The following is a 26,236-nucleotide window of genomic DNA, read 5'->3' as shown; positions in this document are numbered from 1 at the left end:
CATTCTCAAGAGTCACTCGTATAGTTTTATTGGCTTAGACCTCAGCAAGACCCTGGATCTTACAAAAAATAAAATATACATGTTATACAAAAATCTTGATCATGAATAATCTCATTTTGAGCCAACATCTCCAGCAAAGACAGGGAATAAGCTACTAAAGAGTAGTACAAACTAAGCTCAGAGGTTAATGATCTTGCAGAGAGCTTTGCTAGTTCCTTTCTGCTTAGGAAGAACACAAAAGGAAAAATCTTGGAATAAAGCTCAGTGCAAAGGCACACTAGGGAAGAAACTGCAGACTTCAAGTACTCTACATTTACCACCTATCTTCAGCAAAAAACATTGCACAAAACAGTATGCCAAGCAATCAGGCAGGCAGACTGAAAGGCAGGAATTTTTCACACAGAGCTTATGCAACATCCTAACTCATACCATGCTTTATAAGTTATTTCCTCATTTAATTCATGCTGCCGTAAACTAAATGCAAATGAATATTGCATAATAGGGAAAATGTCAAAGTCTTGATAGGCTATATGCAGCTATAGAATTGCATGGGTTTGTCAGGCAAAAACTGTTACAATCATCAGGGGTACTTAGACCTAAGAGAAAGAGACACCACTTTATTTAACACAGTTTTGGTTTACATAGAGGGCTTTTTGGGTATTTTGTGGGAAGTGACTAGAAAACAAAAGATTCATAGGAGACAATCTCAGGAGAAATGGATTTTAATGACTCAAACCCAAATGATAGTGACATGACAGTTTTACTACTCAGCTGTGAAACACTTTCCACCCATTTTTCAGTTTTCTGGACAATGAGCAATGCAGTTCAGTGATTTTTCCAGTTACCCGAGCACATATGCCTGGGAGCAGTGCATGCTCTGCTGTTCAGGCATGGGACCAAAATCAGATTCTGATCACTTCCCTCTGCAGAAACTTGGGGCAAGTAAAGATAGAACAACAACAAAAAATGAACCAGAAGTCACAACCGCAGAAAAATACGGTGTTACCTTGAGGTTACTAACACAAGGTTCAGAGAGCTGAGCTGCCTCAGGTCTTCAGCAGCTCCACAAAAGCACTGCTCATCATGTAGCATATGAAGCAGTGCAGTTGAGTACACCACATTCCAGCATAAATGCTGTAGGGAGGCTAATTTTATCTGCAAATGCAGGTAGATGCAGGGCTGGAGTTCTCAGAGAGCATCAACCTACAGCTTTGGAAATTATTAAACAATGAGTGTTATATCATGCTAGGATTTTTTTTCATGCAAAGTTTCAAAATTAACTCCCTCATTAAGGCCTGTGCATCAGTCTTCCTTACAGAGCTTTGGGGTAATAAAATGATCTTCATCTCTCTCTCTTGCCCACAGACCTCACCCGCCTACACCCCACCAAATGTGCTTCCAGAACAGATGCAGCTTTGGTGCTTCTTGTACTGATCGATTCCCGTTTGCATTCAGGAAGCATAAATGGACAACCTTTTGAAGGTAATCGCATTGGATGATTTAATTATTGCAACCCAATTACTTTCACCTCCTTCCCACATTCAAATGTTTCAGTAATGGAAGTTATTAGAAAGATCCTCATTAGATTAAAATACAGGCCTGCTATGCAATAAGTGACTCAGTGGAACCATGCTAAAAATACCTACTGGATCAACAATTTGCAAGAAAGCAACCCTCCAGCTCCCCTCTAAATTGTCCATGTAGCAAAGGTGAAAAGCAAGAACCTACCAGGTCACCAGCCTGCTTCCAGCTGCCCAGTAGGAATAGCTGTCCAGAAGAACATAACATTTTTTTTTCCCAAAACTACTATGGACTATCAACTAAGTTAGTGATAATTTTTAAGTTATGCATGCTTCACTCTGCATAAAAATGAATTAATTACTCAACAGATGAAAAAGTGAGCTTATGCTTTTGAAGCTATGAAGTGAAATCTGGACATATCTATTTTCAATACACATACCACCAGCATGACATTTGTTAGAAATTATATTCCTATACAGGTTAATTTACAGAAAAAGATTTTTATTTGACCCCAAGCACTAAATTATGTCCCTAGCTGGAATTTACAACAAACACAAATGCTATGCTGGGACAGAAAGAACTTTTTCAGCTTTACTCTTCTTTCCCAATTTGCTCTGAAATAATACCATGACATCAGTAAGAAAACAGCACAGCACCTGGGAGGAGAGATGAATGCAAAAGAGAAAACCCTCCAAGTAATAAAGGGATATGGAGGAAGACAAGAGGTCCTGGCTCAAACAGTCATACCCTTAGGCCTCAATTTATTTTTCATATAAATGTTTTCCTCGGTTAACTAAACAGTGCAGCATCTAGTAAATTATGCCTTTACTGTGGGGGAAGGAACCCACATTTCCACATCCATAGGATGATGCTCTCTCTCAGCATTTTAATTTCTAGATGCAAGTCATCTGCATCATCCATTGCAAAAGACTAAATTAAATCATTAACTACTTCACTGCTTCTTGGAGGGTATTCGATGTATTAAACAGTTTACCCACTCATTGCAGATATCCTAGTGTAAGGAAAATAGGGTTCTAGCTACAAAAAGGCAGGAGCATGCACAACCTGTAAAAGTGGTATTTTCCGCTGACAGTATACTTATGGCACTCAGTCAGAAAGCACCTAACATTTAATTCATGCAACACAAAGTTGTAGAGGAAAACCTGTTTTTTGGATTTTGAGAAGAGCATTAATCATATCTTGATGCAAATGAACCCCTTTCCAAGCAAGCAGCTGTTAAGTTCTAACATCTGCACAATTACCATAAAGGTGTTACCTCTCAATTTACACATCTATTTCTGTCGCTATATGAAATTTCACTTTAATTATTTTTCTCTGGTTTTGTTCTTCGTGAAAAAAACCAAAACCCACCAAACTTAAACCAAACCCAACCCTCATACCCGTATGGTATAGGTAAGTTCTTCAGCCAACAAATAGCACAACCATCTCGTCACGTGTGGCTGTAGATGTTGAATGCTTATTGAAACACCCTCTCTAAGAACAGATAGCCTTTTGTATTTCAAATGTTGATGAACAATTATGGCACTGTTTTTCCAAAGACAGCAAACACTTCTACTTGGAATGTATCTGCGTGCTCTGCACCACACCAAGATGCCTCTGGAAATGCTCTCCTTTGAGAAGGACTTTCTGCAGAGGAATCCCATTTCCAGTTCCTCCAGTTTACCATTGAACTTTAACAATGATTCATGGGTGATAAAATGTTCCCTCAGCTTTTCTCCTCGTTGCTATTTTCCTCTCAGGGAAGCCTGACTCAGAGAGATTTTCACTGTCCTCGCACAAACCCAATTCTACCTGCTTTGCTTTGCTAGAGGAGGCAAGAAGCCACTCTTGTTCTGATCCTGCAGGACAACTTGGGCTGAGGACTCACGGTACTCTCTGGGAAGGAAAGCAGCAAGCCCAGCAGCTTCAGTGCCAGCAAAAAGGGACGAAGAAAGGAGGGCAAAGTGATGAAAACCCAACCCCGTCCTGAAAGGTCTGCTCTTCAGCTGCAGTCCTGAAATGTCTTACCAAGGGATCTCAGATTTCTTCTTATCACTCATAGTGAGGAACATGTTGTGAGGTGCCAGCAAAGCCCAAACCTCTGATTCTGTAATTTAGAGGTGATCTGGCATTTCAAGGGCTCACAAGACAGTCAGTTTGTCACCTCTGCATTACTGTGGGGGTTGTGTAGGGAGATGGAAAACAACACAAATGAATAGAGACAGTTTTCAAACCTGTATCACAAGACTGAACATCGTATCCTAAACTTTGTTTCATAATTTAAAAAATTAATCTCAAACATATAGTTTCTCTTCACATCCAGTTACTTCTTTCATATAGCTTCGTTATATCTTTCCCATTCTTCAGCATCTAACTTCACACTGTGCTAATTTTATTCTATAATCTTTAAGATAGATAATTGCTAATTGCAACATCCTCTTGCTCTTGTGTTACAAGGCTAGAAGTTTCTGTTGTCTCTACTTTCTTTCCTGGTTAGTTCCTGTGTATACTCCTAGCATTTCTTACATGCTTCCTCTTTAAGGTAACCAATCATTTCAGTCTCTTTGGAAAGCTGTTTGTGTGTTTTGTTCTCCTTACCTGTCTTCCAGTCCCTCTAATGAGACAATATTCTGTCTGAACTGGCATCTTCTGTACTAAATGCAGTCTCAATCCAGACACAGACAAACCTGCTAAATTATAAGAGCATTATCATTCTTTTCTTTATCCATCTTCCCCCCGTACGTTCCCTAGCAATGTTTGTTTATTTGGCAGCAGCTTTACATGTTTTTTATTCACACCAGCATGGTTTAGAAACTTACAAAATACATATGAGAGAAAAATGTATATTTATCAATACTAGATTCTCTCTGTGATACATTGCTGTCCACTTACAATGTTCTCCTGCAGCTCTTTGCATCTCTCCAAACCCAATCAGCTTATCTGCTAATTTGAGGCAGACTGTACTGGTAGGGGAGGGAGGAGAGGATTCGCCAGCTACAGCTTCTAGGGGCAATCCCAGAACCACATGTTCCTGGCAAAGAGAGGTAGAAAGAAAATGATAAAGGAGAGCAATAGGCAGAGGCAATCTCAGGCCAGGGAAAACCTTGAAGGTACACAACACACTTTCTCCTTATGAAGACAGGACAGGAAAGCCACATTTATTACATAAGCATAGGGAGGACACAACCAACTCCCTCCTCAGGTATGGAAAAATACATTATTTGAATATGTGAATACAGTGCAGCTTTGCAAGGATGTCTGTTGGAATTGTGTGTGACAGGAGGCCACTGCTTAGGTGACGGCTACCCATCCACTAAACCAATAAAACCTGTAGCTGCTCCTGTTTATTTATCTTGTCATTGCCTTATAGGTAGCTGCTGCTTTGCAAGAAGAGACAGCTTCCAGTTAATGGCAAAAGCATCAAACATTATTAGAAACCCTTTGCTGGCACCTTGTTAGTAGCTTATTGCACAGACCTATTTTTCTCTAGAGGGTTACAAGACGAGTTCTCTGCAATTCCTGTCCAGATGCTGTCTCAGCTTGCATTCTCTAGATCTTTATTGCTGCCATTCATAGAGGAAGTATCAGTCTGATCTTGGAACAAGCAGATTTGAGGTCTTGAGGAGAAAAAAAAATAAAAAAAATCAGCTCTAAAGATCTGCCTCTTTGTTTTGCAATCCCTCACATTAAAATCTTATTCCAGGATAATACAAAAGGCAACATCCCGGAGTTCAAAAGTAGTAAGTTCTTACTAGGTCATGCTATTAGGCACGGTGATCGCAATAAACATCTTAATATTTATATATTCACAGAAATCAGGGATTTTAGGCAGAGTGCTTTCAAAGCAAGGACTTTACATCAGGACTTTACGTCATTGCTGATTTAACTACTGAGCAACTGTACACATTCACTGAAAAAAGCTGATCAGCTTTCCCCATCCTGAATAAAGACAGGATTCCCTACCAGAGACCTTCCTTTCAATAAGCTCCTGCACCAGCCTGTCCAAATTCAGACAGGTACGGATTCCTGAACTCACATTAAAAAAATACTGACAGATATGGAGATTACAGCAGATGCAAACCATTTTATAACATGTATCACAGAGCTGGCCTACAACAGCAGCACAGCAGGTACGAAGAGCACATCATCCAATGTTCTACACCATCAGAGACAGTGTATGCTGAGTGTAAGCACTGTACCACCCATCCCTATCACAGTCAGGGTGGTGCTGTGCCTGTCACTACTATTAACAAATCAGTCAATCCTCGTTGAAGGAGTGTAAAGATGTGGAGAGACTAAGCTATTCTACTAGTAACAAGAGGATGATTTGTATGGTTTCTTTTCAGGAGAGGATAACTTGGTGCTAACTGAAATCACAAATCACCTCTCTTAGTCAAGTAATATTTTCCTAATGACCTGAGTTACGAGCAGAGGGGCACATGAACACAGCTTGTGCCACACCACTTAATCCTGACACGTTGCCTTCCAGCATGAGGCTACTAGTTAGCATAGGCATGGACAGTGAGAAGGAGGTGTCTGAAGTAATGACTTTGGGCTATTTGAGGGCCGTTGAAAGCAAAGGATGGCAGCAGAATGAAGCAGACTAGATCTATCACTGACCTTGGCAGAGGACACAAGATTTTAAATGGTAATGTAAGACAGAAGACAGCTAGAGACCACCCATTGAGCAAGTAAATCCTTGTGCTATTAGTTAAAAGCATAAAATCAGATCACAGCATCTGCCAGGAAAAAGACAAGCTGAGATGGGTAAAGGCAGTAAATAGGGGAAGGGTCCTCTATGATCCGGCTGCCTTGCAGGCTCACCACTGCCTGAAGCGGTAAATCAGTCTGTAATTCTGGCTCAGCTCTTCACAGGTCAGACAGGATTGCTTCTTACGCAGAGGGCAGGGAGGGGAGGAACAGCTTTCCTTGCAGACAGTTAAGCTACTATGCAAAAAGGCTGAGATGATACATCCAGTTACCTCCAGCCATGAGATACGCTTCCCACTAACTAAACCCCACTCTTTTGGTTTCAAAATCCACGTGTGTTCTGCTGTGTCAAGCAGTTCCTCCTCCCACTCTCCCGTTCTGGCATCTGAGGCACGCTGAAAACATCCAGGTGGAATGACCTGACAGTCCAGTCAGGTTCTTGCACATGTCATATCTAACACAAATCATATCGTGTCTTCTTATCAAACACACATAGTGAGCTTTGGAGGGATAGACACAATTTGTGAGCGGTTATCAAGAAATGTAAATCATTAACAATCTGCAGCAGATTAAGCAGTTTACTTAATTCAGAGATGTCCCAACTACTGAGCCCTCTGGAGGGAGGCAGCACACATAGAGGGCATTTAATAATTTACTCAGAGGCCAGCATCAGGTAACAATTTTTATAATCAATTTTTATTCCAGTTGGAGGGGAAGAGGGAGAAGAGATTAGACAGAGCTGTCCTGTGGACAAGGTCTGGGCCCCTAAAACAGATCAGCTGGACCGCTTGCTCTAAATAATACCAATAAACAGGAAGAGCAGGTTTACAAGAAAGACCCAGAACAGTTATGACCTTGAACATTGTAGTGAACAAAAGGTTTGTTTTGGAAATACACACAAATTTTCATCATCTGTGCTGCACAGTATAAATAAATGCAAGCTAACAAAGGCTCTTAGAAATGCAACAACCAGATGATTTCACAAAAGCGTTTTTGCCCCCTGGCCCTGCACCATTAAAATACTTGCTTCATTCACGTAAGTCTGAAAGACCAAGGTTTGTCTTTGCTTTTCCCATTGACTTTTTTTTTTTTTTAATGTACCAGAGCATTTAATAGTTTTGTTTAATCAAACTTTCAAAAGGAAAATATTTCTGTAGAGGGAAACAAAGGCTCCTGGTATGGCAGCTAATTAGATGCCACTGAACACCGGGGATCACACCTCAACTTTCCCAGTGGTCAGCCAGTAACCCTGCTTAAGACATAGGAACCAAAGCAGACAGTCCAGTAGTCTACTTCCAAATCATACACTTAAAAGCTTAGAGACATTTTTCTGTACTCCCATCAGTTCTCCCAGTCATCCCACACTGTCTGCTCCTCTGGCACCCTTCAACTGTATGCACATTTCAACCATGCTATTTCTCTCCCCAGAGTTCTGGCTCCAAGCACTCTGGTTCATCAAGGGCTGACAGTGATTTACAAGTCCTGATAGACTTGGCCTTTTAAAAATACTCATGCTATTGGCAAGAACATAAGCTTCTGATGGGGCCAGGGGTGGGGGGGGAGGAGAAAGGTGCAGATATTCCCTCTGCATCCCAGTCCTGTTTTCAGAAACACCCATTAACCAGTAGATACCAGGCTACCAAGGTCACCTCTCCTTGGCAGTAGTAAGCCTTCAGCATTTGTGTACCCTCAAGCAACTGCCAAGGTAGCCCACATACCTGCTCAAGCAGCTGTTGTCTCTTTCCTCACTAAGTCAAGCATGTCTTTGAAGTGATGAGGCAAAGGCAAATATTGCCATTCCCTCCACCTCACTGCAAAAGAAAGAATCTCTTCTCATTTGGTTTCAATTTCTCTACTGCTTGTAGTATCCCAGTCCACTCCCCATTGCCTGAAAGACATCACACATTCACTGTCTCTCAATTACTCAGAACAATTCAATGCTTTTTAATAATATTGGAACATGCTAAAAAAAAATAAATCGATTAATAAACTGGTTTTCAGGAGGCAACATTTGGCAAACAAAAATTGCTAAACACGCTAAACACCTTTCACATCACCAGTGCTCAAGGGGGTTTTAATTAGATCACTGGTGCCAGTAGTTTCCCCAATCCAAGCTGCCCCATTTTGACTTTCACAGCAGATGACTGCTTGATACTGGTATTTAACAGCAGTCAGCATTAGCAAGGATGTGCGGCTGCTCCAAGAGTTCATGCAGGAAGGAGGCAGCTGTCCTTTTTTGAATTTCTAATTGAAAAGACGGGGTCACCAAAAGAATGAACAGGAAGGTGAGGACAGAAGAGAGCGAGTTGAGAGGAGTTGCATTACAGATAAAACATGAATGGGAAGAATAAGTAGTAGGGAACAGGCTATAAAGTATGAATGATACAAAGCCTGCAGTAAGGACAGCAGCGAGCAGCTGGTTCTATAACCCCTAGAGAAGAAAACTGAAACAGCACAGTATTTCAGTAATAATATACCCAAATTGAGGCAACAGGCTGAAGACAAGCCCTTCAAACCCCAAGACTCTCCACACATCCCAGTTACTGGGGTATCAAGAAGTCTGTGAATGAGGTCAGTCCAAACCCAGCTTCACATTTTACATTTATGAAGCACTGAGGTGGTGTCAGACATGGTAATGAAAACACTTCCAGCTGCACTAGACAACTATTACCCTGTGTGTAACCTCCAAATATCTATCGTGGGTAGTATTTCCTACATGAAGGCTTCTCCAGAGAGTGCACTTGCACTTACCTTGGTACCTCACAGATAGGACGCTCTTGCTCTGCTACTTGGGACACTACATTCATTAGGCTGTTATCAATTTCCTGTTAATGGGATAATTATTTTTTTTTTTTCCATTTAAGGCAAACAAGAGTTCATTATCTACCACTGCAAAATAACCATAGAGGAAAACATACGATAGTTTGAAAAAGGAAGTCATATGACCAAAGTAGATTATCTGAATTCGGTTTCAAGTGGTCTTTTTCATCATACTGCAAAGTTTGTACTTGAAATAATACACTTTCACTGTACATTTTTTCATGGAGAGAAAAAGCTTAACTTCAATCGCTTTTCTATGCAGTGCTCATGGAAAGCTTCAAGTCTCAACACTGACTCTTTGCAAGTTTCTCCTCTTGTTCCCTCCCCAACTTGAGTCAAGTTACTACCAAGCCTAAAGAGTAAAACTTCTTTTTTTTTTTTTCCCTAAAGAAGCTTAGCTTTTCAATAAGTAAACACACAAATGGAATCAAACTAGGTCCTATTGACAGAATATTTACAAAATATTACTATTAGTCAAAATTAAAAAAACCAGATGTTTGAGATCCTTCCAAACCAAACCTAGCCAGGTAGAGAAAGCAGTGCCGTGACCCAGCTTCACCAGAGAGCTTAAGGACAGGGATAAAAAACACCAGTAGGTCCAAGGTAAGTGCCCGGGTCCGGAAGCATTGCTCCACTAAAGAGGTAGGTACTCAAAGAGGGGACTTTCATTAAATATGGCAGTTCAAGCTTATCAATGCAAAATGCCAAATAGATGTGTGAAAACGCCCATACTCTCCAGACAGGACACACTCCTGCCATCGTAATTTGGACTGCATAAGCACCTGGATCCCAAATGCTCACCTTATGACACCAATTTTTACTCCATAACAGCTTAGCTGTAAGATCACTCAATGAGGAGGACAAATCAGGCTGTAAGATCTCTTGAGATTGCAGGGATTGACACCACCCTCCCCAAAATCAAACATTTGGGCAAGGGGCAATAATTAAATTAACAGTTGATCTGGATCACCTGGCAGGATGGGCATTAGCCCGGTCATTTTCTCCCCAGGAGATTCAGAACCCAACTGTACCTGCTAAGTTCTTACAACAGTAACTAACTATAGAAACTTATCAAAGCTGCAGCAGTTACCTCCAGCAGCAGTTAAAAACATAACATCGAGACCAGATACACACCAACTGAACAAGAATTAAATTTCTCTGCAAAGCAGGATGGATAATCATACATTCCCACCCTCTACAATGAAACTTTCAATTTATACTTTCAGCTTGGGCAATTGATTTTTTCCCCCCAATTGCCTAATTGTTCTCAGATAATACATAACCATAATACATTGCCAAATGGCAACACCAGCGTCACTCTGATCTGTGATTTCAGGAAACAGTATCAATTTAGTTGCATAGGAGGAAGGGGAGCCAAGTTAGACATCTTGTTCTGTTTATTTCCATGTTACTTCTGCATAATTGATAGCTATTCATAATTTAAGTTTGACTCCAAAATCTGCCTCTCAGTATCTGGTTAAAATTGCTTTTGCCATAAAATTTGATGCAATGGAGGCCAAGCAGAATTTCTATTTGGGTCCAGAGTGAGAAAGTGCAATCTTGTGGTTCAGCAAAAGCAGCAGATTCTGCAGAAAAATACTATAAAGACTGTTGTAAAACCTTTATGTCCTGGGCATTCAAGGTACACATTCTATGGAAATCTTGTTTCTTTCTTGATCCTCTGGTCTTGGACCTTAAGAAGGCAATCATAATCTTGTATCAATTTAAGAGCTGGGCTAAAATAATCTGACACAATTTCCTTAGTATCAGAGGAGCCATACTAGAGGATAATTTCAGACCAACCATCCTGGGAACAGTTAAAGTGATATTAAAAACTAAACAAGAAACTTTTCACAGAAAAGCAGTAAACATAAAGGCAAGACATTCCATGCAAGAAACCCAAACTAGAATATATAAATTCCCTCACAATCCAGGAGGGAACGGTAACACACCGTGGAAGATGAGGAAAGCCCAACACTCCTCACCACTGGAAAGCCTGGCACCAAGACACAAATCCTGGCTCAGCAACTTGTGCCAAGCTCAGGAGGAGGAGAATGCAACTGCCACAGGGCAGCACCATGCCAAAGAGTGTCAGAACAACAACGCTACATCCACCATGTAGTTTCTGACTCCACCACTGCCCCATCCCAATTAGTGTGTCAGTGGCAGCTAAAGGATGCCTATCATCCTTCTATCTGCTGCAGCAGCTGTAGATGCACTGCTCCAGTAATGCAAATATCAGCTGTGCTTCTGAAGCGCTCTGATCCTGCTCACGATGAGGTCAGCAGCAAAACTCTTAACACAGCAGTAGGATATATTATCACGGTTGGTTTCAATGTTTGCAAAAGCAAACTACTACTTCTTCCTAATGGGAGATACATTGGTGTTCCCACATCAGTGGGTAAAGAGGAAAAAAAAAAAAAAAAAGGACTGAAATAAATATAATGCAAATCCTCAACCAGATACCCAAATGGAAACAGCTTGTAGAAAAATACGCTTTGTAAGACTACAGAAGAGAGACTTTCTCTCTACAACTGTTGTTGCCCTAACAACATCTGTAATTCCAGTTACATTGTCAGTGGCAGGCAAATTGGACAAGGCAAAAAGACCTATACAATAATTACAGAACAAGCATCTCTAGCTGTAGTGTCTTTTCTATTGCAAATGTGCTTTGAAAAATTAATTTAATTATTGTACCTCAAGCTTTCTATGCTTGAGGTACATAAGCTACTGAAGTAGCACACTTTCTCTTCTTGATTCCTTTGTGGTACCACCAGTTCTACTAGGAAAAGAAAGTTTCTTATCTTCTGTCCACCTCGAAGCTATAATACAACCTTCATATCCTATTAGAGTTTTCTGTAGTCATCCGACAGCAACACCAAAGATCTTGAAACCTTGGTTACATGAAAAGGTGTATGGGTGGAAAACAATGTTTGGAGTAAGGTCTGTGGCAACTCTATGCCCAATTTATTTCAAGTATTTTACGAACTGAAAGAAGCAGAAATGTCATTTTTATGACTGAATATCTTTTCATCTTTGAAAAATCTTAGGTAAAGCCTCCCTGTAGAGGGCCTCTGGACTTCCTTGATCTTCTCCAAGCTTTGCTCTACATTTGGATCACCTCAATGAAGAATTCTCTCTTTCAGCCTGCAACACCCAACTGCATATGTATTTCAAAGGGTTTGTATTTGAAAATTGGGCATTACTACAGCTTAGTGCTGCTTTGTGACTTCAAAAATATAGAACCAAAGCTTTCCCTTGGCCTGAAACCATGGAGAGACCATCACACTTATCAGAAGCGAAGCTCGGGCTCTGGCAACACATGGAGCAGCCCCAGTGCAGCTGCAATGACACCAAGCCCACTGGAAGGATGTCACCCTAGGATGGTGTCAGCAGGGAATGAACTGGCGTGTAAAGAAGCACCTGTGTCCAGTCTCCCAGACCTACAGGACATGATGGAGCAATGCTCTGCTCAAACCAAAGATACTTCCCTGGGTGTCAGAAGCAAAGGCTCATGGAGACAAATTATCTTGATGGCTGTTGAGGAACATGACATGTACTTACACAGGTTACAGGTCCGATGCTTGGGCCTATGGTGGTGCCGCAAGTGAAGACAGGAGTCTGACCACAGGACTTGGCAAGAGAGGCCATGAGGGCCACCTCAGTGCTCCAGCTGGGTTCCAACCCTGGCTGCAGCCTCATGGGTCACTGGCTGATGTTGCACACAGGAATTTGGCAGCACATGCACTTCTGCTCAGCGTAGCAGCCCTGGGAGACCTACACTCCCCTGGACATCTGGCTGAAGTTAGTCTTAAGAATCTCAAACTATTTTTGGTCTCAGATTCAGGCTTTTTATTAAACTTGTTGTTACAGATCTCAAACCAGCAGAAACGCTTACAGGCAGACCAGCTTTAAGGGCTGTGTCCTGTTTAAACCACCAGCTTGGTTTGGTTTTGGTATGTTTTATGTTTTTTTTTTAAATCACAGAGCAAATTTCCCATAGGCAATCTGACTTCCCACCAGCGGGTCAGCCACACACCTGGATTACTAAATTACAGGCCTGGGACCAGTCTCTGGCAGAAAGGCCACATGGCATAGACATAAACAGCAGCTGCATCCAGGCTGGCAATGGTCCTCGGTCCAAGCTGACTCCCAGATCCTGGCTGGGGATTGTTTGACTCTGTGCAAATTGGCTCATGGTAAGAATAGTGCCTGGTACCAGCAACCATACAGCACAGCCAGCCAGATCTCTGTGCCTGAATACATGCCCTCACACTACTTAATTTGTTAGAAATACAGTCATTACAGCAAGTGGCCCTGCGTTCGGCCGCCTGTTTTTCCCAGCTGGTTCATGCAGTCGTTGAAAAAAGGAACAATATTGATCCCACTGAAGTCTGCCCTACATACACCACCCTGTGCAATACAGGGCTTGTTTAGAAGAATTGGAAAGTTGGAACAACAAGGGGTTTGCTGTTTCTGCTCACAAGAGCTTTCCTTTCTTGTCACGTTGTACACCACAATAATATCTCAAGGTGATCCATATTTCCCCACTTTCCCTCCTTTGTTTTTATTAGCCTGAGGTTGGTGTAAAGGCATTGGCCAGCAACTGAATAAACAGCAATTTCTAGCTTAACTAGAATCCACCACGAAGGGAAATCAAGCTGAAAACAAAAAGATGACCACTGTCAGGATAATGCTTCAGAGTTATCACAATGGCTGGCTTTCAAAATAGGGGCCTGCCTGCAAACACAGGGAGTACCTTTTAGTTCTGGAAGAATACCATTGAGTCCGAGGTGTCAATACATGCATACACACCACCCTCTGAAATCACTGTTTGCTCTTTTTAATCCACATGCAAAACACTTGAACAGAGATCGTTACACAATTACCCATGTCATTTGCTTTACCCACATCCAGAATTTTTGTCAAAATGGTTATTTATCTACTTCTCCCACGTGACTTTGTACACAAAACACTTACCTACATAGTTAATAGTCAGAGTTTTGTGATTAGAGCTGAATAAAAATTACACTTGTTTCTAAAAGAATGTGTCTCTTTATGTAAAAATGCCTGTTCATGTCAAAAAGTACACACAAACATAATCTTAGTTTTAGAGCAAAGGAAAGACCATGGGAGACACTGACCGAGGCAAACGAACCCATTTGTTAGGTTTATCCAAGCCTCCTGCTGGTCACCTCAACCTTTGCAGTTCTTGGGTTGTTCATTCAGATGTGTTCACACCTTGTAAAAAGCAGGCAACGATGTTCATTCCTGATTCCTCAAAAAAGAGTTCATAAGTCATCAGGCTTTTAGAAGGACGAATACAAGCTGTGACCAAAAGGATGCTGTGGATTAAACTAGTCAGGGATGGAGACTTCTTGCCTTGGTTTCCTGTTAATGAAAACGTATTAAGGAACACCTCACCAAGCTTATCTCTTACCTACCAAAGAACCTCCTGGGGAGGAGGGAAAGAAGAGTACAAATACCCTAAATCATAGAAGCTTTCAGAATTCAGATAAAGTTCATGCATTTTCTGGCACTACAGCATGTAATTTTTTTTTTAAACAATCAGTCCATTCATAACTCCCTTTTCCTACCGCTTTCTCTGATATCTAATATTGGACAGCCACAGTATTTGAGGAAAAGTTAACTGCTGGAAACCTAAGGACCAGAACCACCAGCATTTATAGCATTCCTTGTTTAACAAATAAATCTACCTTTGCTTTTAATCTTTCACTACAAAATTAACTTTGGAACTGAAGTGGCAGCACAAACTACTGTGGGATTTCCTGCCTTCCTGCTGGTCCTGTGCTCCCTCACCATACAAGCAACCATAGTGTACAGCGGAGAAGATGAAGGGCCAATCAGCAGAGATCCCAAATGTCCCCCAGAGCAACGTCTGCAGCTGTGCAGAGACCTTGCCTGCAGCAGGGCTGAAGCCATGTCTGCAACAGCCCACCACACTCAACAGGGCTTCTCATCTGCCAGTGCTTCACAGCTCAGGCAACCACGGGACTCCAAGCAACACAGCACCCTCTCCAAAATTGTACGTGCTTTTGCTTTTTGCCTACAAATATATGTAGCAGCAACAGGAATCAAGACATGAACCTAAAAGTTCTGTAAGTGTTTGTAAGGGTCTGAGCTGATGCCCCTGCTAAGTCCAGCAGGATCACTTACTAGTTGATATTTTGAAACTATGATGATGGATTTATATATTCCCACTAATTTACTGGCAGTTGCAGAGGTTAGCGAGAAGAGATTTGTTTATGAAGTCCGATTCACTTCCTGAGGGAAAAAGACTGCGCTCTTCTTTGGAAATGGATTATTGCCTATAGATTGTGTAACCAGCCACTGCTACGTAACACGCTGTGCCAAGTACAGTGGTCTACCACCCACCGCAGTTGATACTCTTAAGCTTGCTTCTTCCCTTGCTCTCTCCTGCCTGGAGAAATCCAGCATACGTCCACTTTTAGCTGGTAACGGCAGCCACTGCAGTCTCAAAAACTCCTATTGCTCCTGACTTCAGATGCAACACAACCTAGAAAACATGAGGTAATATCAGACAGGCTTTTGCTCATAGGATAGTGCTAAAAGCCTCAGCTTCTAAGGCAAGGCTCTGATACACCTGACACACACTTTTGCAGCTTAATTATAGTTATTCTGACTGAATAGGACATAAAATAGTGCTCAGTGGACAGAATAAAATGCATAATTTCACTGCAGCAAAAAGCATCAACTTTTTCATTCCAGTCATTAAATAACTTCAGTCCAAGCTTAGGGTACAATAAAGCCAAAGGTGTCAATTTTGACTTGATGGATACATTACCTTCTCACCTCACTCCCTCAGCACAATTCACGTTGGGCCAGCTTTAGTCCTCTGTTCCCCCATTAGCACCTACCATACTGCTCTATTTTGACCTTTTGCTTTCAGTACAGGCAGAAGCAAACCATTACCAAAGAAGAAAAACTTTACCACAGCAAACTAGAAACAATCCTTCAGCTGTGGAAGCCAATGCAGGGCTCTTCAGCAAAGGTCCTTCCACCTCCCCTTGGACTTCTGGCTGGCAGAAAGCAAGTTACACTGAAGCCACTGCCTGACCAAGGACTCCTGTGCCACGGGTGATTGAAGCAATGGGACCAGCAGGACAAGAGCAGGCACAAGGGCTGTGTGACTGATGTTGGAGAGCAGCACAGGCTTGAGATGTTCTACTGGGCTTCCAGTAATGGCAGAAGAGGAATTGGTCTTTCATCCTATGCCATGCACAGGCTACTGCAAAACACGAGGCCTCTGCAATGTCAATTTGAACCACTCGTTGGTTGACTCCGTAGCCCACATCCTCCTCACAGCTCTGTGTTTTGCTAGAGCAGGACAGAATTTTCTTCTATCAAACAGGAAAACAGGGATGGAGTAGGGGAGTGAGAAGATACAGCTTAATAACACTAAGTATCAAGAGGAAAACATTTAAAGTGAGGATAATTCAGCACATAAGCAAAATGGGTGCAAACTAGTTACAAATAAAATCTAAGCCATCGTTTCCAGTTTCATGGCATTGAGATTCCTGAAGGTTCCAACATACATAAAGGGGGCAAAATACTTAATAAGGACCTGTCTCTTCAGAGAGATAAGAGGCTACTGTTTTAAATGAAGTATCTCTTCCAGATCTTTGTGTAATAAACTGGCCCAGAAAGACATATATAGGCAAATGCCTTACAGCATTTTGAGTTTAACAATATATTCAGCCAACATTTAGAAGGGAAGAAACCACAGCGTGCATATTCTCAGAGAAGCATCCAAATCAGAGGAGATGTCTATAAGATAAGCTTTGCTGTTCTGCTTCAGAAAGGCTAACAGCAACAAGAAGGCAGGCAACAAAACAGACCAATTTTCAATGGTCTCCTGCTTCATCTTATCTTGCATCACAATAAACCTACTGTATTTCCTCTTTCAGTCACTGCATATATCTTTTTTTTTTATTCCAAGCCATGGATAAGCTAGATAGTATGAAAGTCAGAGACTGTTGATACCTATACATCTAAATCTGGAAACCATTATAGCAGGAGAAAGGGTACGTGCCACTTATCTGAACCAACACCAAAACCCTCTCTCATCTCCCATTGTCTAGCATGCATTAGCTTGCATAAATGTAATTATGTTTTCACTATACCTTTTAAGCTAAAGTCAAAGCTTTAGTACCATCTCATGATTAGACCTTGCTAAAGCTTTAAAAGAAAAAAAGAAAAAGCTGTTTACTTTAAGACCCTAAAGTACTCCATAAGGCAGATGCACCACCTGCTTAAGAATACAATTAAGCTTTTATTTGCTATTATAAATGAATTTGAAGCTGGCGGTAAATTTATCAAATTTTCACTAACTGCTGGAGGTGCAAAATCTCATTATCTGTCATGTTCTAAACATAGGCAAGAATCTTCCCTCCATATCCCTTCAAGGCAGGGCACTGTATCTGCTCTATCACCTGAATCCAGATAATTCTAATCTAGATAATTCAACCTGGTGGCAAAATAGGCCAATTCACATTAGGACAGACTTCTCTCAGATTTCTCTCCACAGGACTCAACTCCTAAGGAAACTGCTATTACAGGCTTGTAAAGGTCAAAAGCATTGCCTTCTGGGGCTGATCGATCACTACTGTTATTTCAAAAACCTGCTAAGAACATCGATCTTTTACCTCATAGTAAGAGGGAACAGTACAGGATTTGGAGAAAAAAAAGACAGCTTTAGATCAAACTTCTCAGTAAACTTGGCAGCAGAACAGCAGTGCTCTTCTACCCAGAACTGTGCTTTGGCATCGCCTTCGATTCGGTGCTCAAAACCTTAAGAGTTCCCTGAAAAACTTAATTTAAGTGGTGAATACACATGGTATGACAAGCAAAGCCCATATGTTCAAAGTCTGGCCAAGGTTAGTTACACAATGCTATTTCCTGCAGACTGACTAAGAGAAAAATTAAAACACCATTTTTTTTTTAACCCAATCCCCACAACTGTTCTTCCTCTTATGAGGATGAAGGCTGTATTTTGTCTGTCTAAAATTTCAGCATACTCTAAATTGCAAAATTTTGTACCTGCTTTCTGATGGCCAAATATCTATTTTGACTTATTTGTGCACAGTTTCAAGCCATCAGGCACACAGACTGTGACATATGAAGAACCCTGAGAGATGCATATGGTTTCATGATTATGTAAAGCTCTCTCCCTGGAGGGCTGCCTGGTAAACTTGCCCTCTCCCGCTTCTCCTTTCACAAAATTGTCCTTTGTCTTCTCCAGGCTTGCTCCAGCCACTCATCCAACCTGCTTGCTGGGCCACTTGCCGTTCCTGTGCAGATGTTTGTTTTATAGTTTCCCCATTTACTGCATGTCAAATTTCATCTCACAAAAAGTATAAAGGAGGAAGTTTTATTTTCTCTTTCCCAAAAAGAGCTATGTAGGACAAGGCTCTGCTGAACAGAGCCATGTGTGGCTGTTCTCAGCAACCCATGGCCACCGCTCCTGTCCCCTCCCCTGATGACCCATCCAGCCTGTCACATCCTGCAGCACCAGGGCTGCATCCATCACTCCTTCACCGCATGCAGAAGGGAAACAGCTGCAGCTTTTTTTGCTCCTGTCTTTGCAACAGACTGCACTAGGGAATACCACAATTCTCATCAAATCCCCGGGCAAATACATGCAGATACTGGCAGAGTTTTATATAAAACAACTCACATTTGACAAGTATGTGACAGAAACACCATGGGCAAGGCAATTAGACATGACTTCTGGGGTGCTTTAATGCAAATGGTCTTCCAGTGCCTGAGAGGTTACAGGGCACAGAACACAGTGATATACATAAGATACTTGTGCAAAAGCCAGGTTGTCTTCTTAGGGCATTGCACATCGTTTACAAAGCTTTTAGAGCTCCTGAGCAGAGAAGCAGAGGAGCAGTGCGTGCCTGCATTACACCCTCCTATTTTCTCATTTCCCATTTGCTCTCTTAATACTGTTACGAGCAACATTATACAAAACTTGTGCCACTTTTGAGCAGTTCTCTAGTACACGTTATCACATAGCTGAGAGATGTTGCTGGGAAACACAGGCCATGGTCAGGAGACACCATGAGGGAACTGGTGCAACTGGAGAGAGAGAAAGAAAAATGAGTCTGCCTCAGTAACCAAAATCCTATAAAGTAGCTCAAACAAGCTACTGATGTATTTCTGTTGTGCTACAATTTTACATGCTATTTGGGATGTTCAGTCCTCTAGGTGAACCTCAGTGAAAGGCCAGCCATACTGAACTTGCCTGGTAGCTTCAAAACTGTTGCAACACCTTTAGTTTAAGGTATTGCAACCATTTAACATTGTAGCATCACTGCCTCCTCTAGCCCTCTTCAGCTTTAGGAGAAAAACCAACAAGTTTCCTGCAACAGTACATTTTTACTGATACGCTGGCTCTGGACTGCACATATTCCATAATCAGCATTTGTTTTTCTTCCAGGGGCCACGGGGCACACACAGAGGTGGCATTGTGCAGTCTCCTCTCAGCGAGGAGCGTTGTTCAGCTGCAGAACTGGAGAGGCTGCAGGGGAAGGTCACCAAGCCTGACAGATACAAGACACGCTGATGAGAGATCCGGTCTCTGTGTAAGCAGATGCCAGCGAAATGAAGACGGGGTCAGGGAAGACGAGAAGAAAAACAAGAACTGGTTAATGTTGGAGGTGGATGCACCATCCTGAAACTTGCAGAAACGCAAGAGCACTGTTCAGCAACTGGCAGAAAAAAGAGGCTACCCTAAGGCAAATGGAAGGTGTGTTAAGTAGCCCTTCTTATTCCAAATACAGCTTGTTAAGATATGATGCATAAAGAATAATCTCTAAGACACAGAGGTGAGTTAAAACCACTGCATCTCTGACTCTAAAATGCTCAAGCACCTCATGTTCCACTCTATTTTGATGCCTAATTGTGCTGCTGAAATTGGGTCTGTACAAGTCGTGGTCCAAAACCATGTCCCATCACATTTTTGCAGCTGCCACCTTGCAGTGAAGACATGAACTTCATACAACTGCAGGAGTTGCACCAATTTGTGCATTGACCTACATGAGCTAGCAGTTGAAGGATAGCTCCAAACATCAAGACAAGACTAAATGCTCGTGTTTTAAATCTTTAACTAAGTACTCAGGGGAGAACATCGTAAGGTAAGGGGTATAAAAACTCTGGCAAATTTCAACAAGTCATCTCCAGGTGGCACAAAGGGCCCCAGGGGGTTAAAAAGAGAATACATTGCAAGGTCTCCCACAAGTTACTAAGTACAGTTTATCATCCCCAACAAGTACTCAGAAAAACATTTTATGTGCTACTCCCAGGATTTTGGCATCTCAACAGGATACATGTTAGTCAAATCAGGAACAGTTACTTTTCAACATCTGCAACAATTTTTGAGTCCAAGAGCTTTGGACCTCCTGTCTTCTCTTAAACCTCCTGCCAGTATCCACTTCTTTGACTCAAACAGCCAGCACTAACCTCCACCCTGAGCTTTATTCCAAACACAGTCATCAAGTTGCAACACATCCATTTAGTTTAAAAACTTTCAGAGCAAACAAATTGCATCTACAGCAAGAGGTCTCTTACGAACCTTTGCACTGTTCATAGAGAGTTCCTTCATGTTCTCTCAACAATTTCACCAGTGACTGATGTTTTTATAAAAATTTAAAGAACCTCCAGGCAGGGACATGTCTTTTTACACCTGTGAAGAGTATCCACACCTTCTGGGCTGCTTGCTCATGCTGCAATAACCTGGGTGTGAAACCTACAGGTTGGGACCGATGAACATAAACAAACAGCCAGCATCAAAATCAGTTCTCACACCACCTGCACCTCTGCTGCAAACCAACAGCCACACACACAGCAGAGTGGCCATCAGTGACATAACCCCGTGCTTAGGTAAAAGTCACTATATTGAAACCATAGCTACGCAAAGAAATCACTCTCTACCACTCCACCACAGCAGAAAGGAAACCCAGAGAGTTTACCAAGGGTCTGCAGTTCCTCGCATCCCGCCTGGATGCAGCACTGAGTGGAGAATCCCACCTTTCCATTAGAGGTATTTCACAGGCATGAACTATAATGTTACATGCCTTATGTTCTGGATCTGGACAAGAAAACCAGAAGGAGCGAAAGATTGTTTTTGATATATGATATATTGAAGGGTGGAAAGATCACACTCCTCCATGCTAGAAGGCACATCAGCAGAATGCCAAAAGACAATCCCCACATTTCTTGCCATATATGCACATTCCCATTCCTAGTTTACCACTAGTTTAACAAAGTTAAGATTTCATCTACACAAGATGGTCATCCATTTTTTGCACCCCCTAAAATACCTCCTACTTAGCACACCCAGGAGACAAGCTTTGGACAACAGCTTAAGTGCACATCTGCATTTAAAAACCTCTCCAGTGTACATCTGCATTTAAAAACCTCAAACTGTAAACCAAACCTGGCAATACAAGCTCTGCACAGTTATCCCTATGTGAGATGAAGATACTATTATGAACGTACACCACAAACTATCCAGGCTCACTGTTTATATAGCAATCCATACAAGGAAGCTGAGACATCTCAGTTCAAAAAGAACTTAAGATGATACAAGGTAGTGGAGAAGACAGAGATCTCTGTTGTATTATAAAGAGAGAGAGAGAGAGGGAGAAAGAGAGAAAAGTTCCTATGGCATAAATATTTTTCCTCTAGGTTTTGTCACCTTCTAGAAGACTAGATTGCCTGTTTAGTAAAAAAAAAAAAAAAGGGGGATTTTGACAATTTTCAGTTGACTATGAAAGCTTTTACCTCCCATGAATATACCAAGGAGAAGAGCTCTTGACTGCAACACCTACATTTCGAAGGTCTGTAGCGTGGGAGAGAGAACAAAACTCCCACCCAAAAGAGGGCACAGACCAGAGTTCAAAATTATCAAGAAAGTTGCTTACAACAGCATGTGTCTAAAATTTTCTCACAATATAGCTAGTGGAAAAAAAAAAAAGATGGCTAGTGGCAAAGTGCAGGTGTACCACGATGACACCTATCCCCCTCCTGCCAGTGTTTCACGGTGACACTTGACCAGCCCATCAGACGCCCAGCTGAATTAGCACTCACATCAGTGGCAGGCTCTTGAGAAACACAGAAGCGTACAGCAACAAGCAGAATCCAAAGCTGGGTGAGTCAGTGCACTTCTCCCACTGTATCCCCACACTCAGGTAAGATTAATGATACTAAATCTCCTCTGGAGCACAGTTGATATGTCTCAACTTGACATGCCAGTGACCTACTTTTCAGACATGCCCAACACCCACATCTCCCTCTGAAGCCAACAAAAGACAAGGATGCTCAGCAATTTTGAAAAGATAGCGCACGCTTTTAACTCACGCAGGAAGCTGATGACAACTTGGGGCCAGCTGTGCACATTAGGAGAATCCCATTTTAGCTTCATGTGTAGCACCTGGGGCATTTGATGCTATGGATCACTCAAGACTCCACATGTTTGGATACATCTGTCTGTTAATTCCACTCATTTTCTGGCAGGTAAAAAAGCATGAATGAAAGCTAATAATCTCATTCTCATAGCCTTCCTGTATCAAATTTATACATTCTTGGATAACAAATGCTGCCATCCCTTTAACTCTCACCTGCCTAGATAGGTGCACCTCTTTTACTTAGAAGCAAAACACAAAATAAAATTATGTCTTATCCCTCCCAATGCTGTGCTGTAAGCAGATAGAGGCTAAGTCTGTTTTACCCTAGTAAGGAATCAGACAAATTAACTAAGATAAGACACAACGCACATTGTTCAACTAACATGAGTGACTAGGTTTCAGAAGAGAAAACACGTAGAGCATACAGGTGATGCACGCTGAAAAGAAACTCCAACCTTGCAGGTTATGTAAAGTTTAGATAATCTAGTTAAATATGTAACATACCCCCTACCCCCCACGAGATTCCTTCTTTCCCCATCTATGCCATCTTTATGAGGAATAACCACACTCTCTATTATTGCTTAGTTTTAATTTTATTTCTTAAAATACATGCATGTATGTGCTACAAATACAACAATTCAGAGCTATATAATGCATTACTATGTCTGCAAGCTATAGCTGAAACCACTTCCATGTCTCTTAAAACCAAATATAACCACTGGTGCCATAAAAATAGAGACTAGAGATGAAGCTCCTGCTTTGAAGGGTTTACTGATATAGAGCCACATCAAGCACTACAGAAAGCCTTTAAAGCGATATGTAGTTGGCATATGTTAAGACTACCAGCAACTTCAACAATGATATATATATATTCAGCCATTAACCAGCAAAGCAACGGAGAACTCCCTCCTCTACATCTCCAGAACACCCTTCCTCCTCAGCCTGAAGCAAGTGCTGGAGATGGCAAGTCGTTCCAGCTGAAACCCTCTGCAAAAGTTTCAGAACATTTCTCTCAGATGAGCAGTACTTATCACAGGCTGGGAAACACGGCCAAAACTCACTTATTTAGCTAACAAAAGACAGATAACATCTCCTGAACCTGTCCTTTACAGTTTCCAGGAATCTCTAAAAGGTCTCCACATTCCAAGGCCATTAAACAATCACATCAACACTAACACTAGAAGGCAGGTCCAAACAGGAAAAAGTACAGAAGGATCTGCACAAGCCTAACCATAAGCCACAGGTATTGAAAGTCCCTTAAACTCTGCTTCCACCCCAGGTATCCCAAAATCCTATTCCTTCCAAATAACTTTTAGCCTTTGAATGCTTTAATTGCAATAAAAATGCTAATGCAGACATAAAATTAAGGAAAAATCCATCAATCAACATCTTCATGCCTAAAGAAATGAAAGGCACGATCATAGCTCATAGCATCTCAAAGACACTGCAAACCAGCCCCACAAGCAGGCAAATTATCTGGTTAGTGCCTTTAATCAGAAAATAGCCTGGGAACCTCCAGACTTACTACAGTGTTTTAATGTCCGCAGAGCTATCCTGTATCACCAGCAAAACTTCAGACATCTAGCAGCACATGGAATCATCGCAGAATCATAGAATGGTTAGAGTTAGAAGGGATCTTAAAGATCATCTAGTTCCAACCCCCCTGCCGTGGGCAGGGACACCTCCCACATCTAGCAACAGATTTCTCTACCCAGCAAGCAGGACCTAACTGACCTACCCCAGGGGTTTGCTCTGGGATGGGAAGGAATAGGGATGGTTGCTCATGAACTAGCAAGTTTCTTAGCGTGAAACCCCTGGCTTCTTCTTCACCACTGGTTTCTTCAGCCTAACATCTCAATTACCAGTGAAACAAAGATCTCTGATGAATTCCTTTCTCTACATAGAAATACCAACTTGGAGAATCAACCTATTCTCAACAAGCCATACTTGCTAAAACAGCAGAAGCTACTTATTTTTTCTAAGGTGTGGGGACAGACAGAGATTGAGAGAGACCTATACGAGAGCAACTGAATTTCAGGAATACCTTTTTACAGATAAAAAGAAACGGCTGAGTAAGCCTAAGAAGCTACTATGAGGAAAAACACACTCAAGCTTAATTCATTTTCACCAAAAATACAAAGACACACAACAAAATGTAAAGACAATAAAATCAGGAGCTCATAGCAATGTAAAACTCTACTTAAAGTTGCTTTGACAGTGTACTTGTTTTATGTAATTCAGTTCCTCTTGCTATGGGGCATGAGAGTTCACTTGAAGACCACAGTTTGGATGAACTTAAATAATCTTAAATTTGCACATATTTGACAACTAGCTGAAAACTAACTCACACTGTGGACAAGGATGAGATGAAAGAAATACTGATAGTTTTCCAGAAAGCTAGCAGAGACATAAAAGCAGACACTTAGCACCATAACAGAGAGAACATCCAAGAGAAACAGTCCACCAAAAAAGACTTGAGAATCAAAATATATTCACACACTGAGCAACTTTTGTCTTTCAAGGTGGGGACACATTTCAAGGTGGGTTACACCATGCACCCGAGTTGCAAAGAAACTTTGCTTAAAATAATTACTTATGGACTCTGCAACAAAAATAAGCTCTTACTTTAAAGGAAGACAGCTTCAGAATGGAGTTTTGAAGCTCCAGCTGCAGGGCTGAATGAAGTTTGAGCTCTTTCAGAAGAGATGGAGCTGCCTCGGGGCAGCCTCAGAGCTCGGCAAAAACGGCCTGAAAACATTCTCCTCTTTGGCAGCTTTACAGCATGAGATTTTAACTCCAAGATCTTATCACTGACACACGGTATTTTTAAACAATTACCAAGAAACGTTTGGAGAGGGGAAGAGGGAACCAAAACTACTGTTTTAGCCAATGCCACGGCAATCTTAAGGCAAGGTCAAAGACCTCCACAGCCATCTCCACCCCGGCCAATCCTTGTGATGAAAGCGCTCTCAGATCCCATTTTACCCGAGTTACAGAAGTCACTCAAGTCCTGCAAGTTTCAGCAGCGCCCCAGCCCACCCACTGCCCTGACCCACACGGCGGTGGAGAAGGAGATGGACCAAGCTGCACACCCCTGCCCCAAGCTCCTTCTCCTCTAGGACCAGCTGGCTGCGGCTGCCTGAAGCCATGTCCCCATGCTGGACCACCGCGACCCGCCTGGACTCCCGTGGTGGAGTTGACAGCCACATCAGTGATGGTGGTGGTCTGTCACCACCACCCTGGGACCTGTCACCTCCCACCATCGCTGGTCGGTGATGGTGGTGGACCATCGGGGTCCTGCGGTGGTGAGTCCACTACCACCACCATTCCCGACGAGCGATGGTGGGAGGTGACAGGCCACCGCCACGGCCCCACAGGACCTGCGGACGCCCGCTCCCGGTACCTGTCCTCGGAGACGCTGATGACCCCATCCTCCTTGGGCACGATCGCTGCCATGTTCACCACGTCCTGCGAGCCCTCCACTTTGTTGAGCAGGAGGGGCTTGCGAGTCAGCGCCTTAGGCTGAGGCTCCGCCGCCATGGGCGCCGCGGGGCCGGCGGACACCGCCGCTGCGGCCGGAGGACGCTGCAGCCGGGTTGGGGCGGAGGAGGAGGGGGGGGTGTCGGCCCGCACTGCCGAGACGGAGGAGGGACTTGCCGGAGCCGGGCGACGCCGTCCCTGGGAAGCAGGAACCGGCGGGGCGGTGGCGGAGGCGGCGGCGGCACCGCCCC

General features: G+C 42.5%; 1 protein-coding gene across 1 annotated transcript in view; it reads right to left on the bottom strand.

Annotated features, from left to right (window-relative positions):
• WDFY2 (WD repeat and FYVE domain containing 2) overlaps positions 1-26,189 on the bottom strand; it is a 66,093-nt gene extending 39,904 nt beyond the window's left edge. The window contains exon 1 of the mRNA XM_014965684.1: positions 25,909-26,189. Within this exon, the coding sequence (XP_014821170.1) occupies positions 25,909-26,045 (137 nt within the window). The 5' untranslated portion in view covers positions 26,046-26,189. The remainder of the gene's footprint in view (positions 1-25,908) is intronic.
• Between the last annotated feature and the right edge of the window lie 47 nt (positions 26,190-26,236).

This window comes from Calidris pugnax, unplaced genomic scaffold (genome assembly GCF_001431845.1).
Source record: "Calidris pugnax isolate Ruff unplaced genomic scaffold, ASM143184v1 scaffold20, whole genome shotgun sequence".
Taxonomy (NCBI): domain Eukaryota; kingdom Metazoa; phylum Chordata; class Aves; order Charadriiformes; family Scolopacidae; genus Calidris; species Calidris pugnax.
The sequence above is the reverse complement of the archived record's forward strand: the minus strand, read 5'-3'. Positions and strand labels throughout refer to the sequence as shown.